The following is a 26,357-nucleotide window of genomic DNA, read 5'->3' on the forward strand; positions in this document are numbered from 1 at the left end:
GGGAAGAGGAACTGGCCATTATATTTTTATGTTTATTAAAAGAGGACATGAGATGCTTTTAAAAAAAAAAAAAGAAAGAAAGAAAGAAATTGAGCAATACTTTTGTTTGTGCCGTTTCAGTGAACCAGCTGTTTTTTTTGCTGGGTCATCATCAGTAGACAGTTCCTGTGTAATCATGAGGGGAGGTGCAGGCTGGGCTCTAGTAAATCTGCAGTTTACCATTTCTCCACTAAAATGCCCAGCAATGCTAAGTCACTGTTTACACAGCAAAATTGCACTGGGTACCTGCCATGTGTCAAGGATTGTGGTATGAAAAGATGCAATACCATGTTCAGGGAGCCCACAGTATAGGCGTGGGTAGGAAATTACCGTGTAGGGTGGTAAGCACCGTGAGAAGGGTCTGCATTGTGCTGCAGAGGCCTGGAGTAAAGGCACCCACCCAGACATAGACCTAACATACCCAAACAGGTGATTGCCAGCCTGAGATCTGGCATGTGGTACGGGATAGCCCCACTTGTCCACACATATTAGTGAGAGAGGGGCTCAATGAAGTCAGTGGGTGGAATGAATGATGCCGGTTTCTCTTTTGTTTCTCGAAGATTTCTCCGTGGACAATGGCAGCCACGATTCAGGCCATGGAGAGGAAGATTGAATCGCAGGCTGCTCGCCTGCTTTCCCTAGAAGGTCGAACCGGGATGGCTGAGAAGAAGCTGGCCGATTGTGAGAAGACAGCTGTGGAGTTCGGGAATCAGCTAGAGGGCAAGTGGGCCGTGCTAGGGACCCTGCTGCAGGAGTACGGGCTGCTGCAGAGGCGGCTGGAGAATGTGGAGAACCTGCTGCGCAACAGGAACTTCTGGATCCTGCGGCTGCCCCCGGGCAGCAAGGGGGAGTCCCCAAAGGTAGCCCTGGGATTCCTTGGGGTTGGGGAGGTCAAGTGGCCAAACCCGTGAGCGTGTGGGTGAGCGAGTGTGACATTTGTGGTTCTAGGTGCCCGTGACGTTTGATGATGTGGCCGTGTATTTCTCCGAGCAGGAGTGGGGCAAGCTGGAGGACTGGCAGAAGGAGCTCTACAAGCATGTGATGAGGGGCAACTACGAGACACTGGTCTCCCTGGGTAAGACCTGACACTCATTTCTCTGTTAAATAGGATTTTGCAAGTCCTCAAACTTCTCCTTCCACATAGTTGTTTTCATGACAGTGATATGTGAATCACCAAAAACACTGTTGACTTTGCAAGTTATCTTTTGTGAAAGATGAGCCCTGGGTGATGGAGTTAAAAGCTCCCTTCTCCTTGTGTTGAGTTTCCCAGAATGCCAGGCTGGGAAAGGCGGTGGCTTCTCTCCTACGCAGGCCCAGGGTGTGGACCTTTCTGTTCTTGCTGACTTGGAGCAGGAAGGCCCCTTCTGCTCTCAGATCCAGTATGTAATTGACTCACATTAGAGAAAGACTCTTTCTTTCAGCCTTCTCCTACAAACATGCGTGGCCCTTATGGCAACTTGCCTCGAGGTCAGTGGAGAACATGGGCAGACAGTGCTGCTTGCAGCAGACATTGTCTTCATGCCTCAGAACTTTGCTTCCCTCAGCCCCTGGGGCTACTGCTGCTCTCCTTGTTTGATCCTGCCCAGGAAGGGCCCGGACTGTTTCTTTCTGGGCTGATTTCCTCTTCCCGATGGTTTCTGTGTGACCCCGGAGCCGAGGGCAGTGAGGCCTGTTAGAGAGGACAGGAGCAGGTGCAGATGTGAGGTTATGTTTCGTCAGCACAAGTGCACTGCTGTGTAACGTGCGTGCTCTGCAGCAGTTTCTTCACCCCAGCACTGTTGACATTTGAGACCAGGTGATTCTGTGTGTCGGGGGCCATCCTCTGTATTGTAGGATGTTCAGCAGCAGCCCTGGCTTCTACCTTCCAGATGTCAATCACCTCTCCCCCAGCCCTGGGCACGACAACCAGAATTGTCTCCAGACTTTGCCAAATGTCCCCTGGGGAGCAAAATTGCCTGCAGTTGGAAGCTCCTGCTCTGTGACAATCAAGAGATTTCGTTTCTAGACCATTGTTGGTTTTCCGGGCTGACTGTTCCCAGTTCTGACTGGAACGTGGCAAAAACTAACCTTCTGTCTTTCCTCAGACTACGCCATCTCCAAGCCCGAGGTCCTCTCCCAGATTGAACAAGGGAAGGAGCCCTGCAACTGGCGCCGCCCTGGCCCCAAGATTCCAGATGTTCCTGTGGACCCGAGTCCAGGTAAGGGCTGGGAGAAGGCCAGGGAGGCCTCAGGTGATGTGCGGGAAACAGAGAGGGGAAGGCCAGAAAGTGTGTGATCTTTCCAGAGAGAGCCGAGGAGAAACAGGAAACTTACAGGTTTTATGTCTGAGTTTTTTATAGTTGTTTTAATCTCTAACTTATTCAGCTAATGCTCCAGAAATGAACACTTTCTATCAGGGAAACAGGTGGCAAACCTAATCTTTTAGGAAGAGACAAAGGCAGGGAACGGGATGAGGGGAGGGAGAGGAGGACACCGAGAGGGAAGGCAGGAGCATAGCTGACCCTTGAACAACGCAGGGGCCAGGGGCAACAGCCCCCGGTCCCACGCAGCCAAAAAATCTACGTATAACTTTTGACTCTCCAAAAAGTTTGCTAATAGTCTCCTATTGACCAGAAGCCTTATTGATAATACAAACAGTCAATAACACATACTCCGTATGTTCTATGTGTTGCATAGTGTATACTTACAATAAGCTAGGGAAAAATGTTTCTAGGAAAATCATAAGGAAAAGAAAATAGGCTGGGCGTGGTGGGTCACACCTGTGATCCCAGCACTTTAGGAGGCCGAGGCAGGCAGATCACGAGGTGAGGAGATCGAGACCATCCTGGCTAACACGGTGAAACCCCATCTCTACTAAATATACAAAAAATTAGCTGGGTATGGTGGCGGGCGCCTATAGTCCCAGCTACTCGGGAGGCTGAGGCAGGAAGAGTGGCGTGAACACAGCAGGCGGAGCTTGCAGTGAGCCGAGATTGTGCCACTGCACTCCAGCCTGGGCGACAGAGCAAGACTCTGTCTCAAAAAATAAAAAGATATTTACTACTCATTAAGTGGAAGTGAGTCATCATAAAGGTCATCCTCATTGTTGTCTTCAGATTGAGTAGACTGAAGGAAGAGGAGGGGTTGGTCTTGCTGTCTCAGGCGTGGCAGAGGCAGAAGAAAATCCACTTAGAAATGGGCCTGCATAGTTCAAACCCATGTTGTTCGAGGTCAGCTGTATATTGACAACAAAATTAATTCAAAGCTTTGCAAAGAGTCAGCCTTGCCTCCAAGAACCAACCTTAATTTAAACCCATAGCAGTTGTAGAACATACACCCATTGGTCAGCCTTATGGTTCGGTATGATTAGAAGCACACATTTATTTAAGGTGAATCTGGTTACCAGATATCAGTGTCTCAGATTTCCCTGGAGCCAGTCAGCACCTTTGAAAGTTAAGGGAAGGACAGGTGGACACAGGAGAAAAACCAAATTCCTAAAGTGAAGACCTGCTGGGTCATTTGACCACGGAGACCACATCTCTGCAAGGCTCGACCCCTGATTCCTCCAGAAGACCCGCCGTTGACCGTCCCACCTGCCTTGGTTTTCGCTTTCATCTGACACTTAAAAAGGTGGTGTTCCGCAGAGGCCCTCCTGTGCTCCACTTGTGTGAAATTAAATGCATCCCCCATGTTCATCATCTCATGTCAGTCAGATTTGCACTTTCCTAAGGGCAGAAGCATGTTCTGAGCTGGGCGCTTTGCTAGTCGTCCTCAGGACATTGACAGTTCTACAGATGTATTTTGAGAATTTTCTAGGTGTCAAGGACAGTGCTGAATGCTAGAGGACAGAAAGACGGCTGAGAACACATACTATTGGGCTGGAAAAGAGGGTTACAACCCATGCGCGTCCAGCTTCCTAGCCTGGGTGGGAGGTTCTGGGTGGGTGGGTTTCGTTGTATTTACACCGTGTGTGGAGGCTTCCCTCACTTCCACAGCATCATTAAACGAGAATAAAGAGGGGCCTCGAAATATGCTGGTTGCTGGTGAGACCCCATAACACTCTCTAGCTGCATTGTATGATATTCAGCAGCTCTACCTGAATGGTGGCCTCTACCCACCATTAGACAAGATGAGTAGACACAAACTCCACTGTCCACCTTGAGCCTGTTGGCAGGGATTCTGTGTGGCCTTTATCTCTCTCCCCTTTGTCTGAGAAGCCAGGACTCCCAGCTCATCCCTTGCCACATTTGGCCTTGCCCATCCCTTGTGAGACCTCACCTCCCCTTCTCACCTCCTGTACATCCCCCCACTGAGCCTTGTGGGACTCAGGGCTCAGCAGACCACGCAGGTCCTGAGTGCTCCCTGCTCGGACTGAGCTCCAGGGGACTGCAGCCCTCTGAGTGCTTGTCATCCTCTTCCCTGCCTCCCTCTAAGCCCAGGCCCACCGGGGACAGGGTCCTGACCCCTCAGATTGTGCCTCTGCCAGCCTCAATCCCTATCTAGAGACCCTGCCTTTGGGTCTCAGGCCTCGTCTTTTTGCTGCTTCTGCAGACCTTCCCTCTTTTCTTGTCACTCTTCCTGCCCTCAGTCTTGGCCATGGCTGCCTCCATGCGGATGGTCCTGTGCCCCGTCCACCCATCCCACGGCCATCTGTGACTGTGATGACAGTGACTGCACCACACCCACCATCTCCATCTCCAGCACACCACTCCCCAGCTGCCTCCTGCCGTCCCTTCAATTCCCTGTCTGGTGTCCTGATTCCAGCAATTTCCAGTCCTTCAAGACCTGCAAGCCACCAACCCTGCTGCCTTTTCACTGCCCTAGCTCATCCTCATTTCCCTCCATGCCCACCACTGTGGTTCCCCCTTGCACACAGCCTCAGCGCTCTTACCCCTGTTTTGGTCATTGTATCCACCTGTGAAATCCATTAGTGTTCTGCACCTGCAGCCAAGCAGCTGCACGTGACTGCAGAGAACCAGGTAAGCTGGCTGCTGGTGTCACATGACATTCACGACCAGCGACTTCAGTGGGTGCTCTGCCACACAGTCACACTGTGTCTCCTTAGCCCAGGGGCCAGCAAACTGTGGCTGAGGGCCAAACCTAGCTCATCTGTTTGTGTATGGTGCACAACTGAGAATAGTTTTATATTTTAACCCTTTTTTTTTAAATTAAAGAGAAACACACCACTCGCACAGCCCTCCCCACGCCATCTGCCTGCACCTGTGCCCCCTTCTCTGCCTTCACTCCTGTGACTGCTAAACTGTCAGCCCTCCAGCCAAAGCCCTCCTTCAGTCTGGCGCCAGATCCCACCTCATGCCACCTTCTCAAGGGCAACACAAGCAATCCTGCCTTGACCTCTACCCCTGCAGCCCCTGCCCGCTTCTCTGCTCCCCTTTGTGGCAGAGTCCCTTGGGGACATCTGCCCTTGCTGTCTCCTGCCCCTTCCCTCCCACTGTGTTACCTCTTCCACCAAAACCTCTCCAACCTTGGTTACTAGGGCCCTCCATGGTGCTGAAAGGTCTGTCTTCTTACTTGGCCTTGTCCCCTCTGCTCTGCCACCTAGGCCCATTATCTCCTGCTGAGGTTGTCACCAGCCCCTTTCCTCCTGCTCTGATACCCCCGAGTCTCATCTCAGCCCAGCAGAGTGATCCCTTTTAGACCCAAGTCGGACCCAAGTCCTGGCTTTCCATCTGACCTGCACCATCGGCTCACCTCCTCCACTTTTCTCTCACTCTGCCCAGCTGCACCATCCACGTTGCTGTCCCCTCTGCCCTGTGCCAGGGCCTTCGCAGTGCCCTCTACTGGGAGTGCTCTTTAGGCAGGTCCCATCTGCAGGCCTTTCCTGTCATCGGTACTGCAACCCCTCCCCACCCAGGACTCCAGGCCTCCTTTCCTGCTTTGGGTCTTCCGTGTCAGACAGCGTCACGTCATATATATGTTTCCTATTTATACATTCATCATATGTCAGGTCTCCATTAGAATGTCAATTTCAAAAGTAGAAAAATTTTTATCTGTTTAATCATTCTAGGACCCTAGAATATTGCCTAGTACAGAGTAGGAATTCAATAACTATTTGCTGAATGTATGCTGTTTCACAATTTAAAACGTGTGTGTGTGTGGTGTGTGTGTGTGAAATAATGTATTTCTGATACCATTTAAATCCCTTTTTAGGTCTCCCAGGCCTCCCTAGGGCAACCCCTTGTCCTGAATTTTCTGTGTTTATTCTTCCTATCCACATTTTGAAACGTCTGCTGTGTACTTTGGTAGCTGTAAACAATATATAGTATGGTTTTTTTGTGTTCTGAAAAATTACATAGATGTTGTTATATTTATCACTCATTTATTCTGTATTTCAGACGTATCCATGTTGATACATGTAGATCAAGTTCATTCCTTTTAACAGATGGTTAATATTCCAGAAGCAACTATATTGTAATTTATTTTCCATTCCTCCACTGATTGGCACTTAAACTTTTTCTGATTGTTCACTCACAAGCAATACTGTAGTGAGCGTTCTTGCGCCTGTTTCTTTGTGCCCCTGTGGGGATGCTACTCCAGGAAACAGATCCAGCAGTGGCCTTACCACGTCGTAGGCTTGATTTCACCTTTTCTGCTACTGTATCACCCTCCCCGGGGTACCCAGTGCCAACAGGTGCTCCTAGAACTTGCTTCCTAACATCTTTGCCCAGTTTCCATAATTACATTTTTGCCAACCTGATGGGGGTGAGATGGCCTCTCGTTTCAACTTGTATTTTCCCTACTGTTAGTGAGTATGTGCACCCTTTTTATATGATTATTTGGCTGCTTCTCCAGTGAATTGTCTTCTGTTTTTCTGTTGAGATATTCTTCATTTTCTTATTGATTCAGGGCTTCTTTGTATGTGTTCTAGATACGAATCCTTTGTCTATTATTTGCATTACAAACATTTTCTCCGTGTCGGTGGTAGGTCTTTTAACGTTATAGTTCTTGTATGCAAGTTTTCACTGTTGAAAGAGTCAAACATGTCAGTCTTTTCCTTTATGATCTGTGCTTTTTCTGTAGTAAGAGATCCTTGCTTACCTCACTCAAGGTCAGAAAGATATTCTCTCTTTTTTTATAAATTTTTAAAAGTTTTGCTTTTCAAATTTAAGTTTTTAATTTATCTAGAATTAAAATATGCGTAGCTTGCAAGGGAGGGTTTCAGTTTTTCCTCCGACAACGATGGTCTGATTTTCCAGCAAAGTTTGCTGAATGTGTTAGCTTTTCTCCACTGATTTGTGATGCGATTCTGTCCTGAGCCAGTTTCTGCATGTGCACAAGGCTGTTTCTGGGTGCTTTCTTCTGTGTCATTGGTCTCTTTGTCGGTCTCTGCACCAACACCTTGCTCTTTTAGCTTCATAATAAACCTTGATATCTAGTAGACTAATCCTTCTCTACTTGCTGTTCAAAAAATTGTCTTGGCTATTCTTGGATCTTTGTTCTTTTATATGAATTTTGGGATCTGTATGTCAAGTTCCTAAGAAAATCCTGTTGGAAATTTGATTGGAATAGCATTTACTTTACAGTCTAATTTCTGGAGAATTGCTCTCATGACAACATTAGCCTTTCTTTTTTTTTTTTTTTTTTTTGAGATGGAGTCTCGCTCTGTCACCCAGGCTGGAGTGCAGTGGCTGGATCTCAAGCTCACTGCAAAGCTTTTCCTCGGCCTCCGGCTCACGCCATTCCCCCACCTCTGCCTCAGCCTCCCCAGTAGCTGGGACTACAGGCCACCGGGCCTGCTAAGTTTTTGTATTTTTAGTAGAGACGTAATTGTGTTAGCCAGGATGGTCTCATCTCCTGACTGGGTACTGCCTCGCCTCCCAAAGTGCTGGGATTACAGGCTTGAGCCACTACCGCCAACAACATTGTACTTCTACTGGAAGACTCATTTATTGAAGGCTTCCTTCTATGTGCTTGAATAAGATTTTACAGTTTTCTCCTGATAGTTGTTTTTCTTTATAAATGGGATTTTTACAGTTTATTACATGTATTAATAGTTATTGCAGGTGTACAGGTATGCTGTTGACTTTTATTTTAAAAAAATCTTGCTCTCATGTCTAATGGCTTGTTTCTTTATATTCTCTTGGATTTTTTATGTAGATTATTATATCCTCTACAAATCATACAAAGATTGTGTCTGCTTTTTAACTTTTTATAACTTCATTTTTCTTCTTTAGCAGTTTGACTAGGACATTGTTGAATAGCAGCAGTGATAGTGGCATCCTGTCTGTGGACAAGATATATTTCTAGAGTTTCAGCCTTAAGTATGATTTTTGCCTTTGGCTTTTGAAAATACTGTTAAAGATATTTCTTTCTAACCAGGCTACCCAAAAGTTTTTATTGCAAACAAGTGTTATATTGTATCAGATGCTTTCCTTTTTAAAAATATTGTGTTTTCTTTCTTTAAAAACAGCGGTCTCCAACCTTTTTGGCACCAGGGACCAGTTTCATGGAAGACAATTTTTCCACTGATGGGGGACCAGGAGGATGGTTTGGGGATGAAACTGTTCCATCTCATAAGAAGGGAGTGTGACCCAGACCCCTCGCATGCACAGTTCACAATAGGGTTTGCGCTGCTGTGAGACTAATGCCACCACTGATCTGACAGGAGGCATAGCTCAGTCGGTAATGCCAGCGATGGAGATTGGCTGTAAATACAGATGAAGCTTCACTTACTCGTCTTCCACCCACCCCCTGCTGTGCAGTCCAGGTTCCCCGGGGCATGGGGACCCCTGTTTTACAACATTGTTACTGTGTATTATATATAACAACAAACAAAATACATACAGAACAAAATTCATGTGACGTTTAGAGATGAGTAGTAAACCCGTATTCCCAACACCCAGCATGAGAGAGAGACCACAGCTTGAACCTCCTGGACCCCCGTCCTTCCCTGATCACACCCCTTCCTTCCTTTTATAATGTACATAAACTGAAAATTCAGAAATAGAGTCCCTTGCCTTTCTTTACATTTTTATTCCCTCAGTATGTATCCTAAGAAATACATTTGGTTTTACCTGCTTTTGAACTTTTTATAAATGGAATCATACCACATATGTTCTTCCTTAACCTGGTTTTCTCATTTGCCGTTATGTTTTTGAGAGCCATCCATGTTAATGAGCTGTGGCTCATTCATTTTCATGATTTTCAGCACTTTACAGTTTTGTATTTTATGACCATAACACAATGTATTTATTCCTTCTACTGTTGGTGGGTGTTCGTGTTGTTTCTTTTTTTTTTTTTTTTTTTTAGCTGTTTTTGCTGTTGTGAACATTCTTATGCATATGTAAAAGTTTCTCTAGATGTAGATCCAGGAGTGGAACTGCTGGGCCATAGGAAAGAAGAGACACGTGTTCAAACTTTTCCAGGTGATGTCAGGTGGGGATACCGGCTGGTATTCCCAGGAGGGCCTGGGGGTTGCAATCACACCTTATCCTCACCAGCCTGGGAAATGCTGTTTTTATTTCTGCCCATTTGGTGTGAGGGAAATGGTTTAAAATTTATGGTTTAAAACTTGGATTTTCCTAATTAATGAGATTGAACATTACATCCTCTATTTGTGAGCTATTTGTCCTTCCTCTTCTGTGAAATGTGTGTTTATGTCTTCTCTGCATTTTTTAAAGTTGTTTTTTGTTAATAGAGTCTTGCTCTGTTGCTCAGGCTAGAGTGCAGTGGTGCAATCTTGGCTCACTACAACCTCCGCCTCCTGGGTTCAAGTAATTCTCCTGCCTCAGCCTCCCAAGTAGCTGGGAATACAGGTGGGCATCACCACGCCCAGCTAATTTTTATATTTTTAGTAGAGACAGTGTTTCACCATGTTGGCCAGACTGGTCTTGAACTCCTGACCTTAAGTGATCTCTGCCTGCCTCGGCCTCCCAAAGTGCTGCGATTACAGGCAGGAACCACTGTGCCTGGCCTGTAAGTGTTCTCTACGTATTCTAAATATTAATCTTTTTGTCAACTATGTGTGTTGCTGTTATCTTTTCCGTTTGTGGTATATTTTAAAGAACAGATGCTTTTCATTTTAAAGTTCTTAGATTTACTAGTCTTTCCTTTATGGTTTATCCTTTTTGTGCCTTAAACAATTAAGAAATGTTTACGTTCTTCAATGCTGTAGCGCACCAGTGCACCTTCTCATATTTCCTACTAAAGGTTTTCAGAGTTCATCTTTCATGTTCAAGTTCTTCATCCTTCAGAAATGGACTTTTGTGGTGCTCTGAGGTGGAGACCCTGCTTCTTTTTCACTACACTTTGGCTCTTCTTTCCCTTTGCTCTTTCAGATAAACCCTCAAATTGCCTTATCAAGTTCCATGAAAAATTCCAGTTGGGGTTATGGTTGCAATTGCATTCCATCTATTAACATTTTGGAGAGAATTGACACTTTTACTATATTCAGTCATGTTATCTGTGAATGTCCTAAGTCACTCCATTTGGTTTGTCTATAATGTCGCAGTGAAGTTTTATATTTATATTAAGGTCTTGGACATATTTTATTAGATATATTCCTAGGTTCTTTTAAAAAAAAATCACTTTTGTCGGTGATATCTTTTTTTCAAATTGCATTTTCTGTTTGTTGCTTTTGGGGACTTGAGGGCAGAGAATACTCCTCTCTAAATGCTTTTTCTCCCATCACAAGAGCTCATTCCAGTGTCTCTGCCGTGAATTATCAGTAATAAAAATAGCTTAGCCTCACCTGTCTTCCTTTTTGCTTTGTTTCTGTGTTTGTTAAGACCCTTGATAAGGAAGAAAAATTGTAATTGATAGGCTTTCTCAAAAACCTCACAGTATTAATATATAAAAATATAGTTGTCTTTCATTTATTTAACGATCTAGGAACCCTACTAAAATTTTCATTAATGCTAATAACCTTTCTATTAATTGTCTAATCATTCTCAGATTTTCTGAAAAGTTAATCATATCTGTGAGTAATAATTTCTTTTTAAATATTTACGGGTTTTTTTTCTTGTTTTATTGTGTTGACTGAGAACTCCCAGAAAATCCTTAAATAGAAATGATGATACCAGGTATCCTATTGGTTCATGATTTTAAAGAGAACACTTTTTAACTTTTCACATTGAGTATAATATTTGCTAAAGATTTTGTTTACAAATATCCTTTATCTGGCTAAAGAAGTTTCCTTTGTCTGTGGTTGGCTAGGTGTTTCTAACAGTAATGACTTGAATTTTATATAATTTCTTTTGGTATCCATTGAGATGATTATGCGTTTTTTTCTCCTTAACCTGCTAGTAAGGCAAATTATGTTACTTTCTAATGTTGAACCAACCTTGCAGTCTTGGAATAAACCTAACTTTGTCATGATCCTTTATGTACATTGCTGTATGCTAATTATTTTGTTTAGAAGTTTTGAATCTTTGTTCATGGAAAAGATGGGCTTGTAATTTTCTTTTCTCAGACCATCTTTGTCTGGTTTTGGTATTAAAAATATGAGCTATGATGTATTCATTCTATTTTTAAATTTCAGAGAGTTTGGCCGGGCACGGTGGCTCAAGCCTGTAATCCCAGCACTTTGGGAGGCCGAGACGGGTGGATCACGAGGTCAGAAGATCAAGACCATCCTGGCGAACATGGTGAAACCCCGTCTCTACTAAAAAATACAAAAAACTAGCCGGGCGAGATGGCGAGCGCCTGTAGTCCCAGTTACTTGGGAGGCTGAGGCAGGAGAATGGCGTGAACCCGGGAGGCGGAGCTTGCAGTGAGCTGAGATCCGGCCACTGCACTCCAGCCCGGGCGACAGAGCGAGACTCCGTCTCAAAAAAAAAAAAAAAAAATTTCAGAGAGTTTTTGTAATGTTGGAATTACCTATTCCTTGAATGTTTAGTAGAAAACACCAGTGGGGCCACCTGAGCCCGAAGTTTTCTTGGTGGGGAAGATTTTTTACTACCGATTTAATTTATTTTAGTTATAGGACTATTCGGGTTTTCTATTTCTTCTTTGGTTTTGGCAGGTTGAAATTTTTCTAGGAATTTGTCAGTTTCCCCAGAGTTTTCAAATTACTTGGAATAACATAATATCCTCTATATCTTTTAAATCTCTGCTACATTTATCATTATGTTCCCTTTTTCATTCTTCCAATTGGTTATTGGTGCTGTCTCTCCCATTCTCTTGATAATCTTGCTAGAGGTGAATTGGTTTAATAGTCTCTTCAAAGAACCAATTTTGACTAACTATATTCTATCTTTGTCTTCTCTTTTATTAGTTTATGATACTCTTATATGTATTATCTCCTTCTACATTTGAAAAGGTTCTTAAATGTTATTTATTTTCTAATGTCTTGCATTGACTGCTTAACCCATTAATTTTTTACGCGCATTATTATTATTATTATTATTTTTACACGATGTCTCGCTCAGTCTCCAGGCTTACAGTGGCGCGATCTTGGGTCACTGCAATCTCCACTTCCCGGGTTCGAGCCATTCTCCTACCTCAGTCTCCTGAGAAGCTGGGACTACAGGCACAAGCCACCACACCCAGCTAATTTTTGTATTTTTAGTAGAGACGAGGTTTCACCATGTTGGCCAGGATGGTCTCAATCTCCTGACCTCGTGATCTGCCACAGCCTCCCAAAGTGCTGGGATTATAGGCTTGAGCCACTGCTCCCAGCCCCTGTGTTTTCTTTTTTAATATAAACATACAAGGCTATAACATTTCCTCTGAGTACCATTGTAGCTGTAGCCCATACATTTTGATAGACAATATTTTCATTAATATTGGGTTCCAGATATCTTCTAATTTTCATTGCGATTTTTTTCTTAGACTCAGATTATTTAGAAAGCAATATATTTTAAATTTTTAGTATGTATGGGAGTTATTGATTTCAAACTTAATTATGTTGTAGCTAGAAAATGCAGTGTGTAAAATACTAGTCGTTTAAATTTTGCTGAAGTCTGTTTCATGACCTAGAAAGTGTTCATTTTTCCTTAATGCTCTGTGTAGCTTAAAAAGCTTGTGTTTTCTGTGTTTGGAATCTATTTTGGTCCCTTTGATCAGGTTTACTGGTAGAGTTGGTCAAATTTTATGTAACCTTTAGTTAGCTAGATTTATCAATTACAGAGAGATACATCAAAATCCCCCACTGCAAAAATGGATTTGCTCATTTCTCCCTAGAGTTTTATCAGTTTTGCTTTATTATTTTGAAGCTATATTATAAGCTTAAAAAATTAGAGTTATTGGGTAGGCGTAGTGGCTTACGCCTGTAATCCTAGCGCTTTGGGAGGCTGAGACGGGTGGATCACCTGAGGTCAGGAGTTTGAGGCCAGCCTGGCCAACATGGTGAAACCCCGTGTCTACTAAAGATACAAAAAATAGCCAGGCATGGTGGCACACATCTGTAATCCCAGCTACTCGGGAAGCTGAGGCAGGAGAATCGCTTTAACCTGGGAAGTAGAGGTTGTAGTGAGCCGAGATTGCACCATTACACTCCAGCCAGTGTGACAGGAAGACTCCATCTCAAAAAAAAAAACCTTGAGAATTATTTTATCTTCCTGGTTAGTTTACTATTATGGAGTAATGCTTTTTATTTCTATGAATATTTTTACTTTTAATGTTTATTTCATGTGATATGGTATAGCTAAATCATTTCTTTACATTGTTCTGGCTTAGTACATCTTTCATTCTTTTACATTGCTTTCTGCGTCCTTCTGTTTAGGTATGTCTCTTGTAAACAGCAGATAGCTGGGGGATTTGTTTGGTTTTAGTCTGATAATCTTTACCTTTACCTGTTAAATATTCAAACAGTAACCACTATCCACATGAGCACTTGAAATGTGCTGTAAGGATAAAATACCACATTTCAAACTATGTACAAAAACAAGCCATGTGTACAAAACATGCATGTATAAAATAATATAAATCATTTTATATTGATTTTGAAATAACATTTTCAATATATTGGGCTAAATAAAATATACTGTTAAAATGTATTTCACCTGTTCTTACTTTTTTAACATGACTACCAGAATACTTAAAATTAGATATGTGGTTCACATTATTTTTTCTTCTTAGCTCTGGTCTAGACCATTTACATTGATTATGGTTATTAGTTTATTTGGATTATTTTCTACAATCTTAAACTGTGTTGTTAATCTTTAGTTCTGCCTTTTCTGTATTTTTCCTGCCCCTCCTTTGGGAATTATTCATTTAGGTTTTTTCCTTTTCAAACTTTTGTTATTTTTAATTAATTTGACAGTTAATGTATTCTATTTCTGTTGTTATAGAGGAGTCTTTAGAAATTTTTTCTTCCTTTAGAAGTTATTTTTTGTGGGTCTGATGGTAGTGAATCCTCACTTTGTGTGTGTATATGAGTTTATATATATTTATATGTGTGAAAATATCTTTATTCCATCCCTATACAGTGAGTACTCTGTATTTTATGTGTTCCAAATTTGTGGATTCAAGTAACTGCACATTTGAAATATTCAGGAAAAAAGGTGTCTACTAAACATATACAGACTTTTTTCTTGTCATTATTCTCTGAACAATACAGAGTAACAACTATCTACATAGCATTTATGCCGTATTAGGTATTATAAGTAATCTAGAGGTGATTTAAAGTATACAGGAGGATGTGTGTGGGTTATATGCAAATACTACACCAGTTTATATAAGAGACTTGAGCATTGTGGATTTTGGTATCCATGGTGTGCCCTAGAACCAATCCCCCACTGACACCAAGGGACAACTGTAGTGGAAAGACATAATTTTAGCTTGAGTGTTATTTTCTCTTAGCTTTTGAAGATAATTTGCCCCTTTTTTCTGGCTTTTGTTGTTGCTATTGAGAATCTGCCATCAGTCTAATCAGGATTCCTTTGTGGATGATCTGCATTTTTTCTTTCTCTGCTTTTAGGTCTCTGTCTTGGGTGATCTGCAGTTTTACTACAATGTGTCTAGATGTGGGTTTATTTTCTTTTATCCTGCTGTAATCACTAAAATGTTTCACCAATTTGGGAAAATGTGTTATCTTCCCTCTTTGAATTTTGCCTTGCCCCCTTTCTCTCTAACCTTTTATTCTGGAACTTTTTCATATTATCCTTTATAACTTCGAACCCCTCTTTATATTTTCAGCTCAGTCTCTATGTTGAGGTTGAAATTTTTTTTTTTTTTTTTTGAGACGGAGTCTCGCTCTGTCGCTCAGGCTGGAGTGCAGTGGCCGGATCTCAGCTCACTGCAAGCTCCACCTCCCAGGTTCACGCCATTCTCCTGCCTCAGCCTCCCGAGTAGCTGGGACTACAGGCGTCCACCACCTCGCCCGGCTAGTTTTTTGTATTTTTTAGTAGAGACGGGGTTTCACCATGTTAGCCAGGATGGTCTCGATCTCCTGACTTTGTGATCCGCCTGTCTCGGCCTCCCAAAGTGCTGGGATTACAGGCTTGAGCCACCGCGCCTGGCCTTTTTTTTTTTTTTTTTGAGATGGAGTCTTACTCTGTTGCCCAGGCTGGAGTGCAGTGGTGCGACTCGGCTCACTGCAACCTCCACCTCCCGGGTTCACTCCATTCTCCTGCCTCAGCCTCCCGAGTAGGCTGGGATACAGGCGCCCGCCACCACATCTGGCTAATTTTTTGTATTTTTAGTAGAGACGGAGTTTCACCATGTTAGCCTCGATCTCCTGACCTGGTGATCCGCCCTCCTTGGCTTCCCATAGTGCTGGGATTACAGGTGTGAGCCACCGTGCCTGGCCAAGTTTGGAATAATTTATTCTATCTTCTAGTTAGTTCACTATTCACCATTCAGTCATTTCCATTCTGTTGTTTAACCTACACATTGGATTTTAAAATTTCAGTTATTGGCCAGGCACAGTAGCTCACGCCTGTAATCGTAGCATTTGGGGAGGCCGAGGCTGGCAGATTGCCAGAGCTCAGGAGTTCGAGACCAGCCTGCAACACAGTGAAACTCCATCTCTACTAAAATACAAAAAAACTAGCCGGGCCCGGAGGCATGCACTTGCACTCCCAGCACTACTGGGGAGGCTGAGGTAGGAGAATTGCTTGAACCCGGGAGACAGAGGTTGCAGTGAACCAAGATTGTGCCACTGCACTTCAGCCTGGGCAACAGAGCGAGACTCCATCTCAAAAAAAAAAAAAAATTCAGTTATTTTTGTTACCACTCTAAAGTTACATTTGATTCTTTTTCAAAATTTGATCAGTTTTGATAGTCTTGTTTCCTCATACTTTCACTCCCCTTTTTTATTTCTGTAAATAATCTCATTGATTATTTGAAAGCTATGTTTAAAATGCTTTCCTCCTGAGAATGTGTATGTGTTCCTTGGCTGGTCATCTGATGCCAGTGCAGACTTAAGACCACTTCAAGTTACAGTCTTGACCTGGAAGTTTTTGGACCACAGTGGCCCTCCTGAGTAGCTGGGACCACAGGGGATGCCACCATGCCTGGCTAACTTTTTTTTAAAAACTTTTTTTTTCCCCTCTGTGGAGACAGGGTCTTCTATGTTGCCTAGGCTGGCTTTTTTTGTTTGTTTATTTGAGACAGGGTCTCACCCTGTCACCCAGCCTGAAGTGTAGTGGCGCAAACATGGCTCACTGTAGCCTCAAACTCCTGGGCTCAAGAGCTCCTCCCACCTCAGCCTCCCAGAGTGCTGAGATTACAGACATGAGCCACTGTACCCAGCCTACTCAGCAATTTTAGATATTCCGCATTGGGAGGAATTTTTGTTTCTTTGCACATCTAGCCAGCCATATGTCAAAAATAGAAGAGCTAAATGTTGTTTTTACATCTGTTGAGATGATTATTGTTTTTGCTATTAATCTTAACTTTGTTCATTATATTTTCTAGTATTATCCTTGAGCTCTCAGAATAAACCCAATGTGTTCATAATATATTATGTCTTTTTCTTTTTTGAAACTATATTGCTGGGTTTGATTTGTAATTCTTTCATTTAGAATCTTTGCATATCTGTTCATATATGAGATTATTTTTTAAATTTGTTCATATACAACCCCTCTAGTTTGTGCAACAAAAATTGTCTTAGCCTCATAAAGTGAGTTGACAGATGTTTTCTCTCAACATTTGAAGATATTCCATGATCTTCTGATATCCTAGTTGCTGAAGAAAATCTACTCTTAGTGTGAATGTTATTATTGTCTCTTGGGTACCTTTTAAGATTTTTCTCTTTGTCTTTCCTATGGTTCCATTTCACATGAATGTTGTCTAGGTTTGTTTGTTTTATTACCTACTTGGGAATTGGTCTGTTCCTTCAAACTGTGGACTTACCCAATGCCGTCAGTTTTGGAAATTTCTCAACCATTATTTCTTTACCTATTGCCATTACTCATTTCTCCATTCTCTTCTTCTGGGATTTCTACCAGCATGTGTTGGAATTTCTCATTCTATCCTCCATGTCTCTTAACTTTTTCGTATTTGTCATTCTTTATCTCTCAATGTTGTACTCTGGATTATTTCCCTGGATCTCTCTCCCAAGTCATTAATATTCTCTCTAGCTGTGTTCAGTCTGTTGTTGTTGAGCCAGAGCCATCCATTTGAGTTTTTCATTTCCATAGCTGTCTCTGTCATTTGTAGAATGTTGAGTTCTTTTTCAAATCTACCTTTTTCAAAATAATTTACAGTTCTTGCCTTAAAGATTCTGTTCTTTATCTCTTTGATGATCTTAGACATACTTAGGTTACTGTATCATTCAGCCTCTCCTTTTTTTCTGTAGTTCTTGGGAGTGAACTCTGCCATGACTATCATGGCCATTTGGCACCTCTTCTGTTTTGTAAGTTTTAGTTTTTCTTCTGGTTTTAGTTTTCCCTTAGGAGCCCCCTGTGGACTGCATTGTGTGGGTGCCCCTCGGAGGCAGATCTGCATTTGCCCATGCTGGGGCCTCCTAAGTTGCCATGGCTGTCAGCCAGTTTTTCTGTGAATTTCTCAGTTTATGGTGTCTGCCCATGTGGGTAGTGTGAATTCTGTGTGGACATGGGATTCCAAGTTTTTATGGGTTTCTTTCCCACACATAGCCCTGGACAAGTAGGCTGCTTCCTGGTGGCTCCCGCAGGCAGATGGAGTTTTCCTAGTCCCCATCTCACAGACAGGCCACAGCCTATGGCTCCTGGCTTCAGGCAGGTGGCTCGGCCACACTCCCAGCCTCACATGGACATGAAAGCCCAGCCCCTAAGGCCTGTATCCTATTCCAACAACTCTAGGTCGCTTGCCTTCCACTGTAACTCTTGATTGGACTTTGTGTGTTCTCTGTCATTCTTACCTCTGGGATCTTTTCTTTTGCACTCACTTAAATATATGAGGGGAGTAAGGTTTTGGGGGGGGACTTGGGGTTCACTTTTGTCCAGGATTTCTGTGTTTCAAGTGAGGGCAGGCCATTCCCAGGGCAACTCAGTCTCCCCCTGGACTGGCAGCCTAGCCCTGAGAATGTGCTTGTGTATTCTTCCCCTCCCCCACCTCACCCTTTCCTGCCCTACCTGCATTCCCAATACCATGTGACCTCAGGCTCTGCCCTAGGCCCCCATCCTGTTTGCTGCTACCTGCCTTCCCACCAGGCTCTTTTGCTGTTGGACCCTTGTAAGGCCCCTGTGTCTACCTCTCCAGCTAGGTGCGTGTCCACCCCAGACCTCTTGGGGCCGTGATGCTGTATCCTCACACTCGCTCCCCTTCCTAGGCTCGGGGCCCCCAGTTCCTGCCCCAGACCTCTTGATGCAGATCAAGCAGGAGGGTGAGCTCCAGCTCCAGGAGCAGCAGGCCCTAGGTGTGGAGGCATGGGCAGCCGGGCAGCCAGATATCGGGGAGGAGCCCTGGGGCCTCAGCCAGTTGGATTCTGGCGCAGCAGACATCTCCACGGACGCCACCTCTGGTAAGTGGCTGAGACAGGGACATAAGGAATGAGTTTCAGGGATCACAGGAGGGACAGGGGAGGGCTCGTGGCAGCATCGGGGAGCTGTGGGCCCTCAACACTTCCGACCTGACAACTTTAGAAATTTTCCCATTTTAAGGTGGGACTGTACTGAAGGACTTGTCTCGAGCCTCTCTCAGGTCGCAGATGCTGTTCCTGGGCATCTCTCTGGCCCTGTTCCAGTGGCCCCTGCATAACCATGCGGCCGCTCCTCTTGCCCCATCTTTGGGCATTGAAGTCACTGGCTGCCTCTATTCAAGACGGGCCCGTGTGAAACACAGCGATGATGTCTGAGCTTCCCAGTGCCTCAGAGTGGGGGACAAAAGAACCGGGATCACTCAGAAAAGCCCCCAGTGGGGAGGACCTCAGAGCTTAGCCTGCTCTCCTCCCCAGCAGTCTTCTGTCCTCCCCATCCCTCCCCTAACCCACAGGCTCTGTTCTCCCCTTATCACAGGTGTCCATTCCAACTTTTCCACCACCATCCCACCCACCTCCTGGCAGGCGGATCTCCCTCCCCACCATCCCTCTTCAGCATGCTCGGATGGGACCCTGAAGCTCAACACAGCAGCCTCCACAGAAGGTACGGGTGGCAACAGGAGGAAGGGAAGGGCCATGCTTGCCTGTGGGGAGTACCTCCGTCCAGGCGTCTCATTTTCATTGGTGAACTGCTCTGACCTTCCAGCCAATAGACATTAGGGTGTCTGCACTCTTATGACCCTTTGCACATTCTGTTCTTTATCTCCTTCCCAAATCATAGGCGTCCGCAGCCCTTCTTGAGGACATCCATGTTTCAGTCTGTTGCTTTTTCATATGGTGTTAAGTGGTGTATTCTAATAAGCTGATCGATTGAAGGATATACCTCCTCCCCAGGCTTAAGCAACTGTGGCTTCTCTCTGGCATGGAAGAAAACAAAACTGAACTGAAACCACTTCTTAGATATTGGTACTACCAAAGACAGGTGTCTGAAAGCCGATTTCAGAAGAACTGCCACCAAATTTATCTGTTAGCTTTCTGTTTACTTCTGTTGTAAAGCCCAGTCACCTGTTACTTTAATAACGTCATATTTTAGCACCCAGAACACGTGCTAATAGCCAAGATCCCTGATGTGAAACCTCAGAATGTGAAGTTCAAGTACACTTACATAAAATCAAACACATTCTTATTCAGTAATATTTTTATCATTAGCTAGTGGGTCCATTTATTGAATGCTGCTGCATGTCAAATAGCTCACTAAGGCACTTTCAGACATATCATCTAGTTTAATTCTCACACCTGTGAAGTGGGCATTCACAGATGAGCTGTGGGTTAGGAACTGCCTGCAGCCCACAGCTGCTGTGTGGCCGACCTGTCTGAACCTTCATTCCCTGCCCTGCGGTGGGGCACAGTACCTGCAGCAGTCCGAATTCCTTTCTGAGGATCAATTCATGCTTCGCCTTAACAGCCACACTGAAAAATGGAACCTGGGGAGCAGATATGCTGGTGGCTTTTCCTGTGGTGAAGGTGCCAGAACACTGGTGTCCTCGGGTGGGAGGCCGCCTCACAACCACCAGGCTGCTCTGCTGAGCTGCCCTCTGGGCTCAGCCACGAGGGCCTTGGTGGAGTTTGTGTGGCCAAGCAGCTGCTGAGCAGTGATGGTGGCAGATCGTGGCTCGCTCAGCAGGTGAGGGACAGGTCAATATGTGTCTTTTTGTCTTTCTCAGCAGATGTAAAAATTGTAATAAAAACAGAAGTCCAGGAAGAGGAGGTGGTGGCCACACCTGTACATCCTACTGACCTAGAGGCTCACGGGACCCTGTTTGGACCAGGCCAAGCCACACGGTTTTTCCCTAGTCCTGCCCAGGAAGGAGCCTGGGAAAGCCAGGGCAGCTCCTTCCCCAGCCAGGACCCTGTGCTGGGGCTGCGAGAGCCCGCCCGGCCTGAGAGGGACATGAGTGAGCTCAGCCCTGCTGTGGCCCAGGAGGAGACCCCTCCTGGGGACTGGCTCTTCGGGGGGGTCCGGTGGGGCTGGAATTTCCGGTGTAAACCGCCAGTGGGCCTGAACCCGAGGACAGGGCCGGAGGGGCTTCCTTACTCCTCAGATAACGGAGAGGCCGTCTTGGACCCCAGCCAGGCCCCGAGGCCCTTCAACGAACCCTGTAAATACCCTGGCCGGACCAAAGGCTTTGGCCACAAGCCAGGGCTGAAGAAGCACCCCGCGGCGCCCCCCGGGGGCCGGCCCTTCACCTGTGCCACGTGTGGGAAGAGCTTCCAGCTGCAGGTCAGCCTGAGCGCGCACCAGCGCAGCTGCGGGGTGCCCGATGGGTCGGCCCCTGGCACAGGCAGTGGCGGCGGCGGTGGCGGCGGCGGCGGCGGTGGCGGCGGCGGCGGCAGCGGCAGCGGTGGGGGCAGCGCACGGGATGGCAGCGCCCTGCGGTGTGGGGAGTGCGGCCGCTGCTTTACGCGCCCTGCGCACCTCATCCGCCACCGCATGCTGCACACGGGCGAGCGTCCGTTCCCCTGCACCGAGTGTGAGAAGCGCTTCACCGAACGCTCCAAGCTCATCGACCACTACCGAACGCACACGGGCGTGCGGCCCTTCACCTGCACTGTCTGCGGTAAGAGCTTCATCCGCAAGGACCACCTCCGCAAGCACCAGCGCAACCATGCGGCGGGCGCCAAGACCCCGGCCCGAGGCCAGCCACTCCCGACGCCGCCCGCACCACCCGACCCGTTCAAGAGCCCCGCCTCCAAAGGACCTTTGGCCTCCACAGACCTTGTGACCGACTGGACTTGTGGCCTCAGCGTCCTAGGACCCACCGATGGCGGGGACATGTGAGCACCACCAGCCCCGTGACCCCGGCTGGCCGCACGTGTAAAAAGCCCCGTGTGCAGGCAGCAGGGCGGCGTGGAAGCTTCAGGCAGACGCGGGACGGGGAGAACCCAAATGTCCAAGTTGCTGAACTGATGATCACTGGAGAAGGAGAAACTATCCACCAGGACAGCTGCCACCTCGAAACCAAGTAGAATTCTCTGTGAAATGGGAGCGCTGTAGAATTTTAAGTAATTTAATTGCAAACCGGTTTTTTTTTTTTTTAATTCTTGAGGAAAAAGCTGGAAAATAGTAATAGGGCCATTTGAATTTTGTAGGTACTTTTGGTTTTCAGGGCTTGCATTTCTGTCACTATGTCACTGAGTCTGATAGTGTGTTGGAAGGTTAGCAGTTGGGGACCCCTGGCCCACTGACTCCTGGGGATGGGGTCTTGTGGGCGCCCCTGCTCTGCCCAGGTGGGCTGACTGAGCCCAGAGCACCAAGCCCTTGGGCAGTGAGGGCCATTGGGTCCCTTGGAGCACACCTCAGCGCAGCAGGAAGGACCCCTCCAGGAATAGCGGTTGCATTTCCCAGCTTGCTTCTCCTGAAAAGGTCCCCCAAAAGTGCTGGCCCCAATTTTCTCTATTTCAGGCCATCTGCAGTACCTGTCCCAAGGGCACCTGGTGGTGTCTCCTAGTGTGTGACTCCTCGGCCTCATAAGGACGAGTTGTCAGAAATCACAGCATTAGGTCTGGAGAGATGGAGAAGCTGAAACTGGGGAGCTGCACCACCCCAGGAGCAAAGCCTGGCCGCCCACCCCCACCTGGGGCTGCCTCCCACTCGGTGAGATGCTTCTGTCTCCTGTTCACTTTGTATGGTGGTTTCTCATTTTCAAAATGCATCTCATTTGATCATTACTGTGACCTTGGGAAGCAGCAGGACAGGGATTTCTTTTTAGAGGTGCAAACCGCTCAGAGGGGACACACCTCGGCCTCTCACTGTGAGTACACATGGTGTGCCATGAGTGGGGAAGAGCCACAGGCGAGACGTCTCATCCTACTGGAACATCATTGCGGGAAAGCAGAGATTTCCAGGTTTTCCCTCTTAAAATATTTGTCCCACACCGACAAGAGTCCAGTCACCAGGCCTCGAAGGAACTTCTGCTTGTAGCAGCCACCTCCCCTGTGCCCTAGTCTCCTTAGCATGTGCACTCTCAGACCTGTTGGGGGCACTTGGAGGGCCCAGCTCATGAGACTGGGTATGGGGGCCAAGTGGCTTGTTCATTCCAGCATCTAACATCATAAAGGTGGGCCCAGATTTCTTAATTTGACCACAGTGCTGTTCCTACCACACAAATACCCATTCCTGTTTTGTTGAAGCAGCCACTGGTCCTCTTGTCTCCCCTGCAGAGGGAGGGACCTGGCAGCGCCCATTCATTCAGCCCCCTCATGCATACTTTTATTAGGCAATAGACTAGTTAAGAAAATTGTTTCTATGTACTGTATATTTTGTACCTGTTTACACTTCTAATATTGATATAACTGATATTTTGAAAAATAAGAGAAAACATCCTGTTAAAATAAAACCTAACCAGCACCAAGGCGGTTTGTTGGGTTCCGTTCCTAGGCATGTGTCTTTGTCACTGATGCCCCCAAACATGCCCTCCAAGGGGCTGTCCGGTCAGCTTTCATAATGCCCTCCTTCTGGGCTTGGTCACCTGGACCCAGACAGGTGACTGACCTTGAGAACTAGGAATGGAAGATTCCAGAGAGATCTGACTCTGTGAAGAGAAACTGACATTTAGAGAGAGAATCAAAACACATCAAATCACTTTCCAACAGGATATAAACATAGTTTATGTCATTACATTGTGTAGGATTTGAGATGACATACATGAAGATAGGAAAGTCTGGGAGAAAAATTGCACAGTATCCAAGATAAATGGATGTTGGATGCTTTCTTCTTGCATGTTTTTGGGGTTTTGTTTTGTTTTGAGGCAGAGTCTCGCTCTGTTGCCCAGACTGGAGTCTAGTGGTGTAATCCCGGCTCACTGCAACCTCCGCCTCCTGAGTTCAAGTGATTCTCCTGCCTCAGCCTCCCAAGTAGCTGGGATTACAGGCGCCAGCCACCACACCTGGCTAATTTTTGTGTTTTTAGTAGAGACGGGGTTTCACTATGTTGGCCAGCCTGGCCTCAAATTCACGATCTCAGGTGATCTGCCCACCTTGGCCTCCCAAAGTGCTGGGATTACAGATGTGAGCCACCACACCTGGCCTCTTGCATCTTTTCTTGGCTGGGCATGAGGTGAAGAAAGGATCGTGATGCCTGTAGTTGTAATCCAGGTCTTAGAGCAAAGTCTAGCCAATGGCAGTTGAGCCAGGCTAGCCATATTCCCATCAGCCAGAGTTAATAATCATTACCATTTTATCTCGAGTTTTCAGTCTTCTGTTTTGGTCATAGCCTTTTTAAGAAAATGAAAATGTCAAATCCACCTTAATTTTTGCCACAGCGGGCATGGGAGAAGATCTGCCCTGGCTGCTGTGAGGATAACTGGGGATGGGAACATGCTGCCCTCCTTGTCAGTCCTGACCTCTCTGCTGTGCTTATGGTCCACCTGCCCCCTGGCTGAGTCTGGAGTAGCCTCTGGTGTCTGTCCAGCTTGGGGCACCTCTTCACCCCGTACCCTCCCCAGTGATCTTGTGTGTTCTCACACTCCCTCTCATCCATACACCACATGCAGAAATCTGGAGTATCGTAGCCAGAATCCTGGTGCATGGTTTCCTAAATGAAGCACTCCTTGGTCTCTGGTTTGGGTGCCTCTCACCAAGACAGAGAACACAGGAGCAGGTTTGGGCAGGGGAGTTGAGTTCTGCTTCATACATCCAGAGGAGGTGCCCAGTCAGTTGTGAGGGAGACCAGATGAGTACCAGTGAATGAGAGGGCCACCACTCCCCACGGACTTCCTGGGAACCCCTGCACTACCACTGTCCCAAAGCGTCATGCTTGGCCAAGCACAGGGTTCTCTTCCTCTGATAGTTTCCTGCTGCTGCTGCTGCTGCTGCTGCTATAACAAATGATAAGGAACCTAGTGGCTGAAACCAGCACACGTTTATCTTACCATTCTGGTGATCAGAATCCAGAATGAGTTCTGGAACCAAAATCAAGGTATCATGAGGGCAGAATTGCTTCCAGAGGCAGAGGCTTCAGAGGAAAATTCATTTCCTCCCCTTTTCCAACCTCTAAGGCTCCCTCCATTCCTTGGCTCGTGGCCCCTTCCTCCACAGGAATCACTCTGACCTCTGTTTTCATTGTCACATCTTTTTCTGACTCACTGCCCTGCCTTACTTTCATTAAAGACCCTTGGGATTACATTGGGCTCACTTAGATAATCTCTGCCTCTCAAGATCCAAATTTAACCAAGTCTGCAAAGTCCCTTTTGCTACATAAGGTTAACACATTCATAGGTTCTGGGGACTAGGATGTGGACACCCTGGGCGGAGGGATGTGTTATTCAGCTTACCACACCTCCCAAAACTCAGGGCAACCTTCATTGCTTCTCTGAGGCCAGGCCAAATACTCCCTGGGACATTCATATATGTTCTGGCACTGAAATAACTTGTGCCAAAATGAGAACATTTGAGGTTCATCATTCCAGCCATTCCTTCATCTTGGCCACCCTCTGTTGCCCATCAAAAGGTGTTCATTTGCTGTTGCCTCCTCTTGACATCTTTTCCTTCATCTTTTTACAGTTTTGTTTTCTTATTCCTGATGCTTCTGAAGATGGCCCCCTCCCTCCAACTCTTTCCATTGTTAAGTAGCAATGCAGCATCATTGTCATGTTCACAGGCAGACTGAAGACAAGATGGGTTAAGCTGCACTTTAACCATCTCAATAGCATCAAGATCTTTGAAGACTGCCCTGGCCACTTGTAACTATTACGCTGACATTCCTCTGACATTTGTCAATCATTTTTCCACATTGAAGGCTTGTTAGAGGTCTCTCTGGGCCTTAAGCCTATAACTCCTACCCCCACCCTGCACCAGTCCATCCTTCATACTGACCCGGGGGGCCTTTTTAACTGGTAAGTCTGCTTACTGAGGCTCCCTGATGTAAAGTACTCCAGTGGCTCCCCGTCATCTGCTTGCTGAAATGCATACTTCAGCGCAGCACATCCAGCCCCTCATGAGGGCACTCCTTCCTTGTTCTGCTCCTCCGCTTGCATCTCACCCTCTAGACAAACCGAACTGCCAGCCTTTCCCTAAGCACCATGCCGTTCCCACTGCATGTTGTGTCCTTCCCCTCCTCATGGACCACTTGGTGCACTCCCACTTTCCCCCAGGTCTTGGCCCAAAGCATCACCCAGCCTTCCCTGATCTCTCCAGGTGGAACTGATACCTCCTCTGTTTTTCCCGCAGACCCCTGCTCAGGCTCCGTCTGTCACCTCATAAGACCATCTCTCACTTTGTGTGTAAAAGTTGTCTGTTTAAAAATGAGGCAAGAGGCCGGGCGTGGTGGCTCATGCCTGTAATCCTAGCACTTTGGGAGGCCGAAACGGGCAGAACAGGAGGTCCCAGCTACTCGGGAGAATGGGCAGGAGAATTGCTTGAACCCAGGAGGTGAAGGTTACAGTGAGCCAAGATCATGCCATTGCACTCCAACCAG

At 46.1% G+C, this 26,357-nt stretch overlaps 1 protein-coding gene across 6 annotated transcripts in view; it reads left to right on the plus strand.

Moving 5' to 3' along the window:
• LOC101016527 (zinc finger protein 746) overlaps positions 1-23,296 on the plus strand; it is a 122,216-nt gene extending 98,920 nt beyond the window's left edge. For 2 of the 6 annotated variants that reach the window (XM_031665043.1, XM_009204145.4), the window contains exons 2-7: positions 600-899; positions 1,033-1,114; positions 2,124-2,237; positions 18,677-18,868; positions 19,362-19,487; positions 20,608-23,296. In XM_031665043.1, the coding sequence (XP_031520903.1) occupies positions 615-899; positions 1,033-1,114; positions 2,124-2,237; positions 18,677-18,868; positions 19,362-19,487; positions 20,608-21,722 (1,914 nt within the window). In that variant the 5' untranslated portion in view covers positions 600-614 and the 3' untranslated portion in view covers positions 21,723-23,296. Of the gene's footprint in view, positions 1-599; positions 900-987; positions 1,115-2,123; positions 2,238-18,676; positions 18,869-19,361; positions 19,488-20,607 lie in introns of all 6 variants that reach the window. The other 4 variants (XM_009204141.4, XM_009204143.4, XM_009204142.4 and 1 more) reach the window with 3 other exon arrangements.
• The last annotated feature ends 3,061 nt before the right edge of the window (positions 23,297-26,357 follow it).

The sequence above is a fragment of the Papio anubis genome, chromosome 4 (assembly GCF_008728515.1).
Source record: "Papio anubis isolate 15944 chromosome 4, Panubis1.0, whole genome shotgun sequence".
Classification (NCBI taxonomy): domain Eukaryota; kingdom Metazoa; phylum Chordata; class Mammalia; order Primates; family Cercopithecidae; genus Papio; species Papio anubis.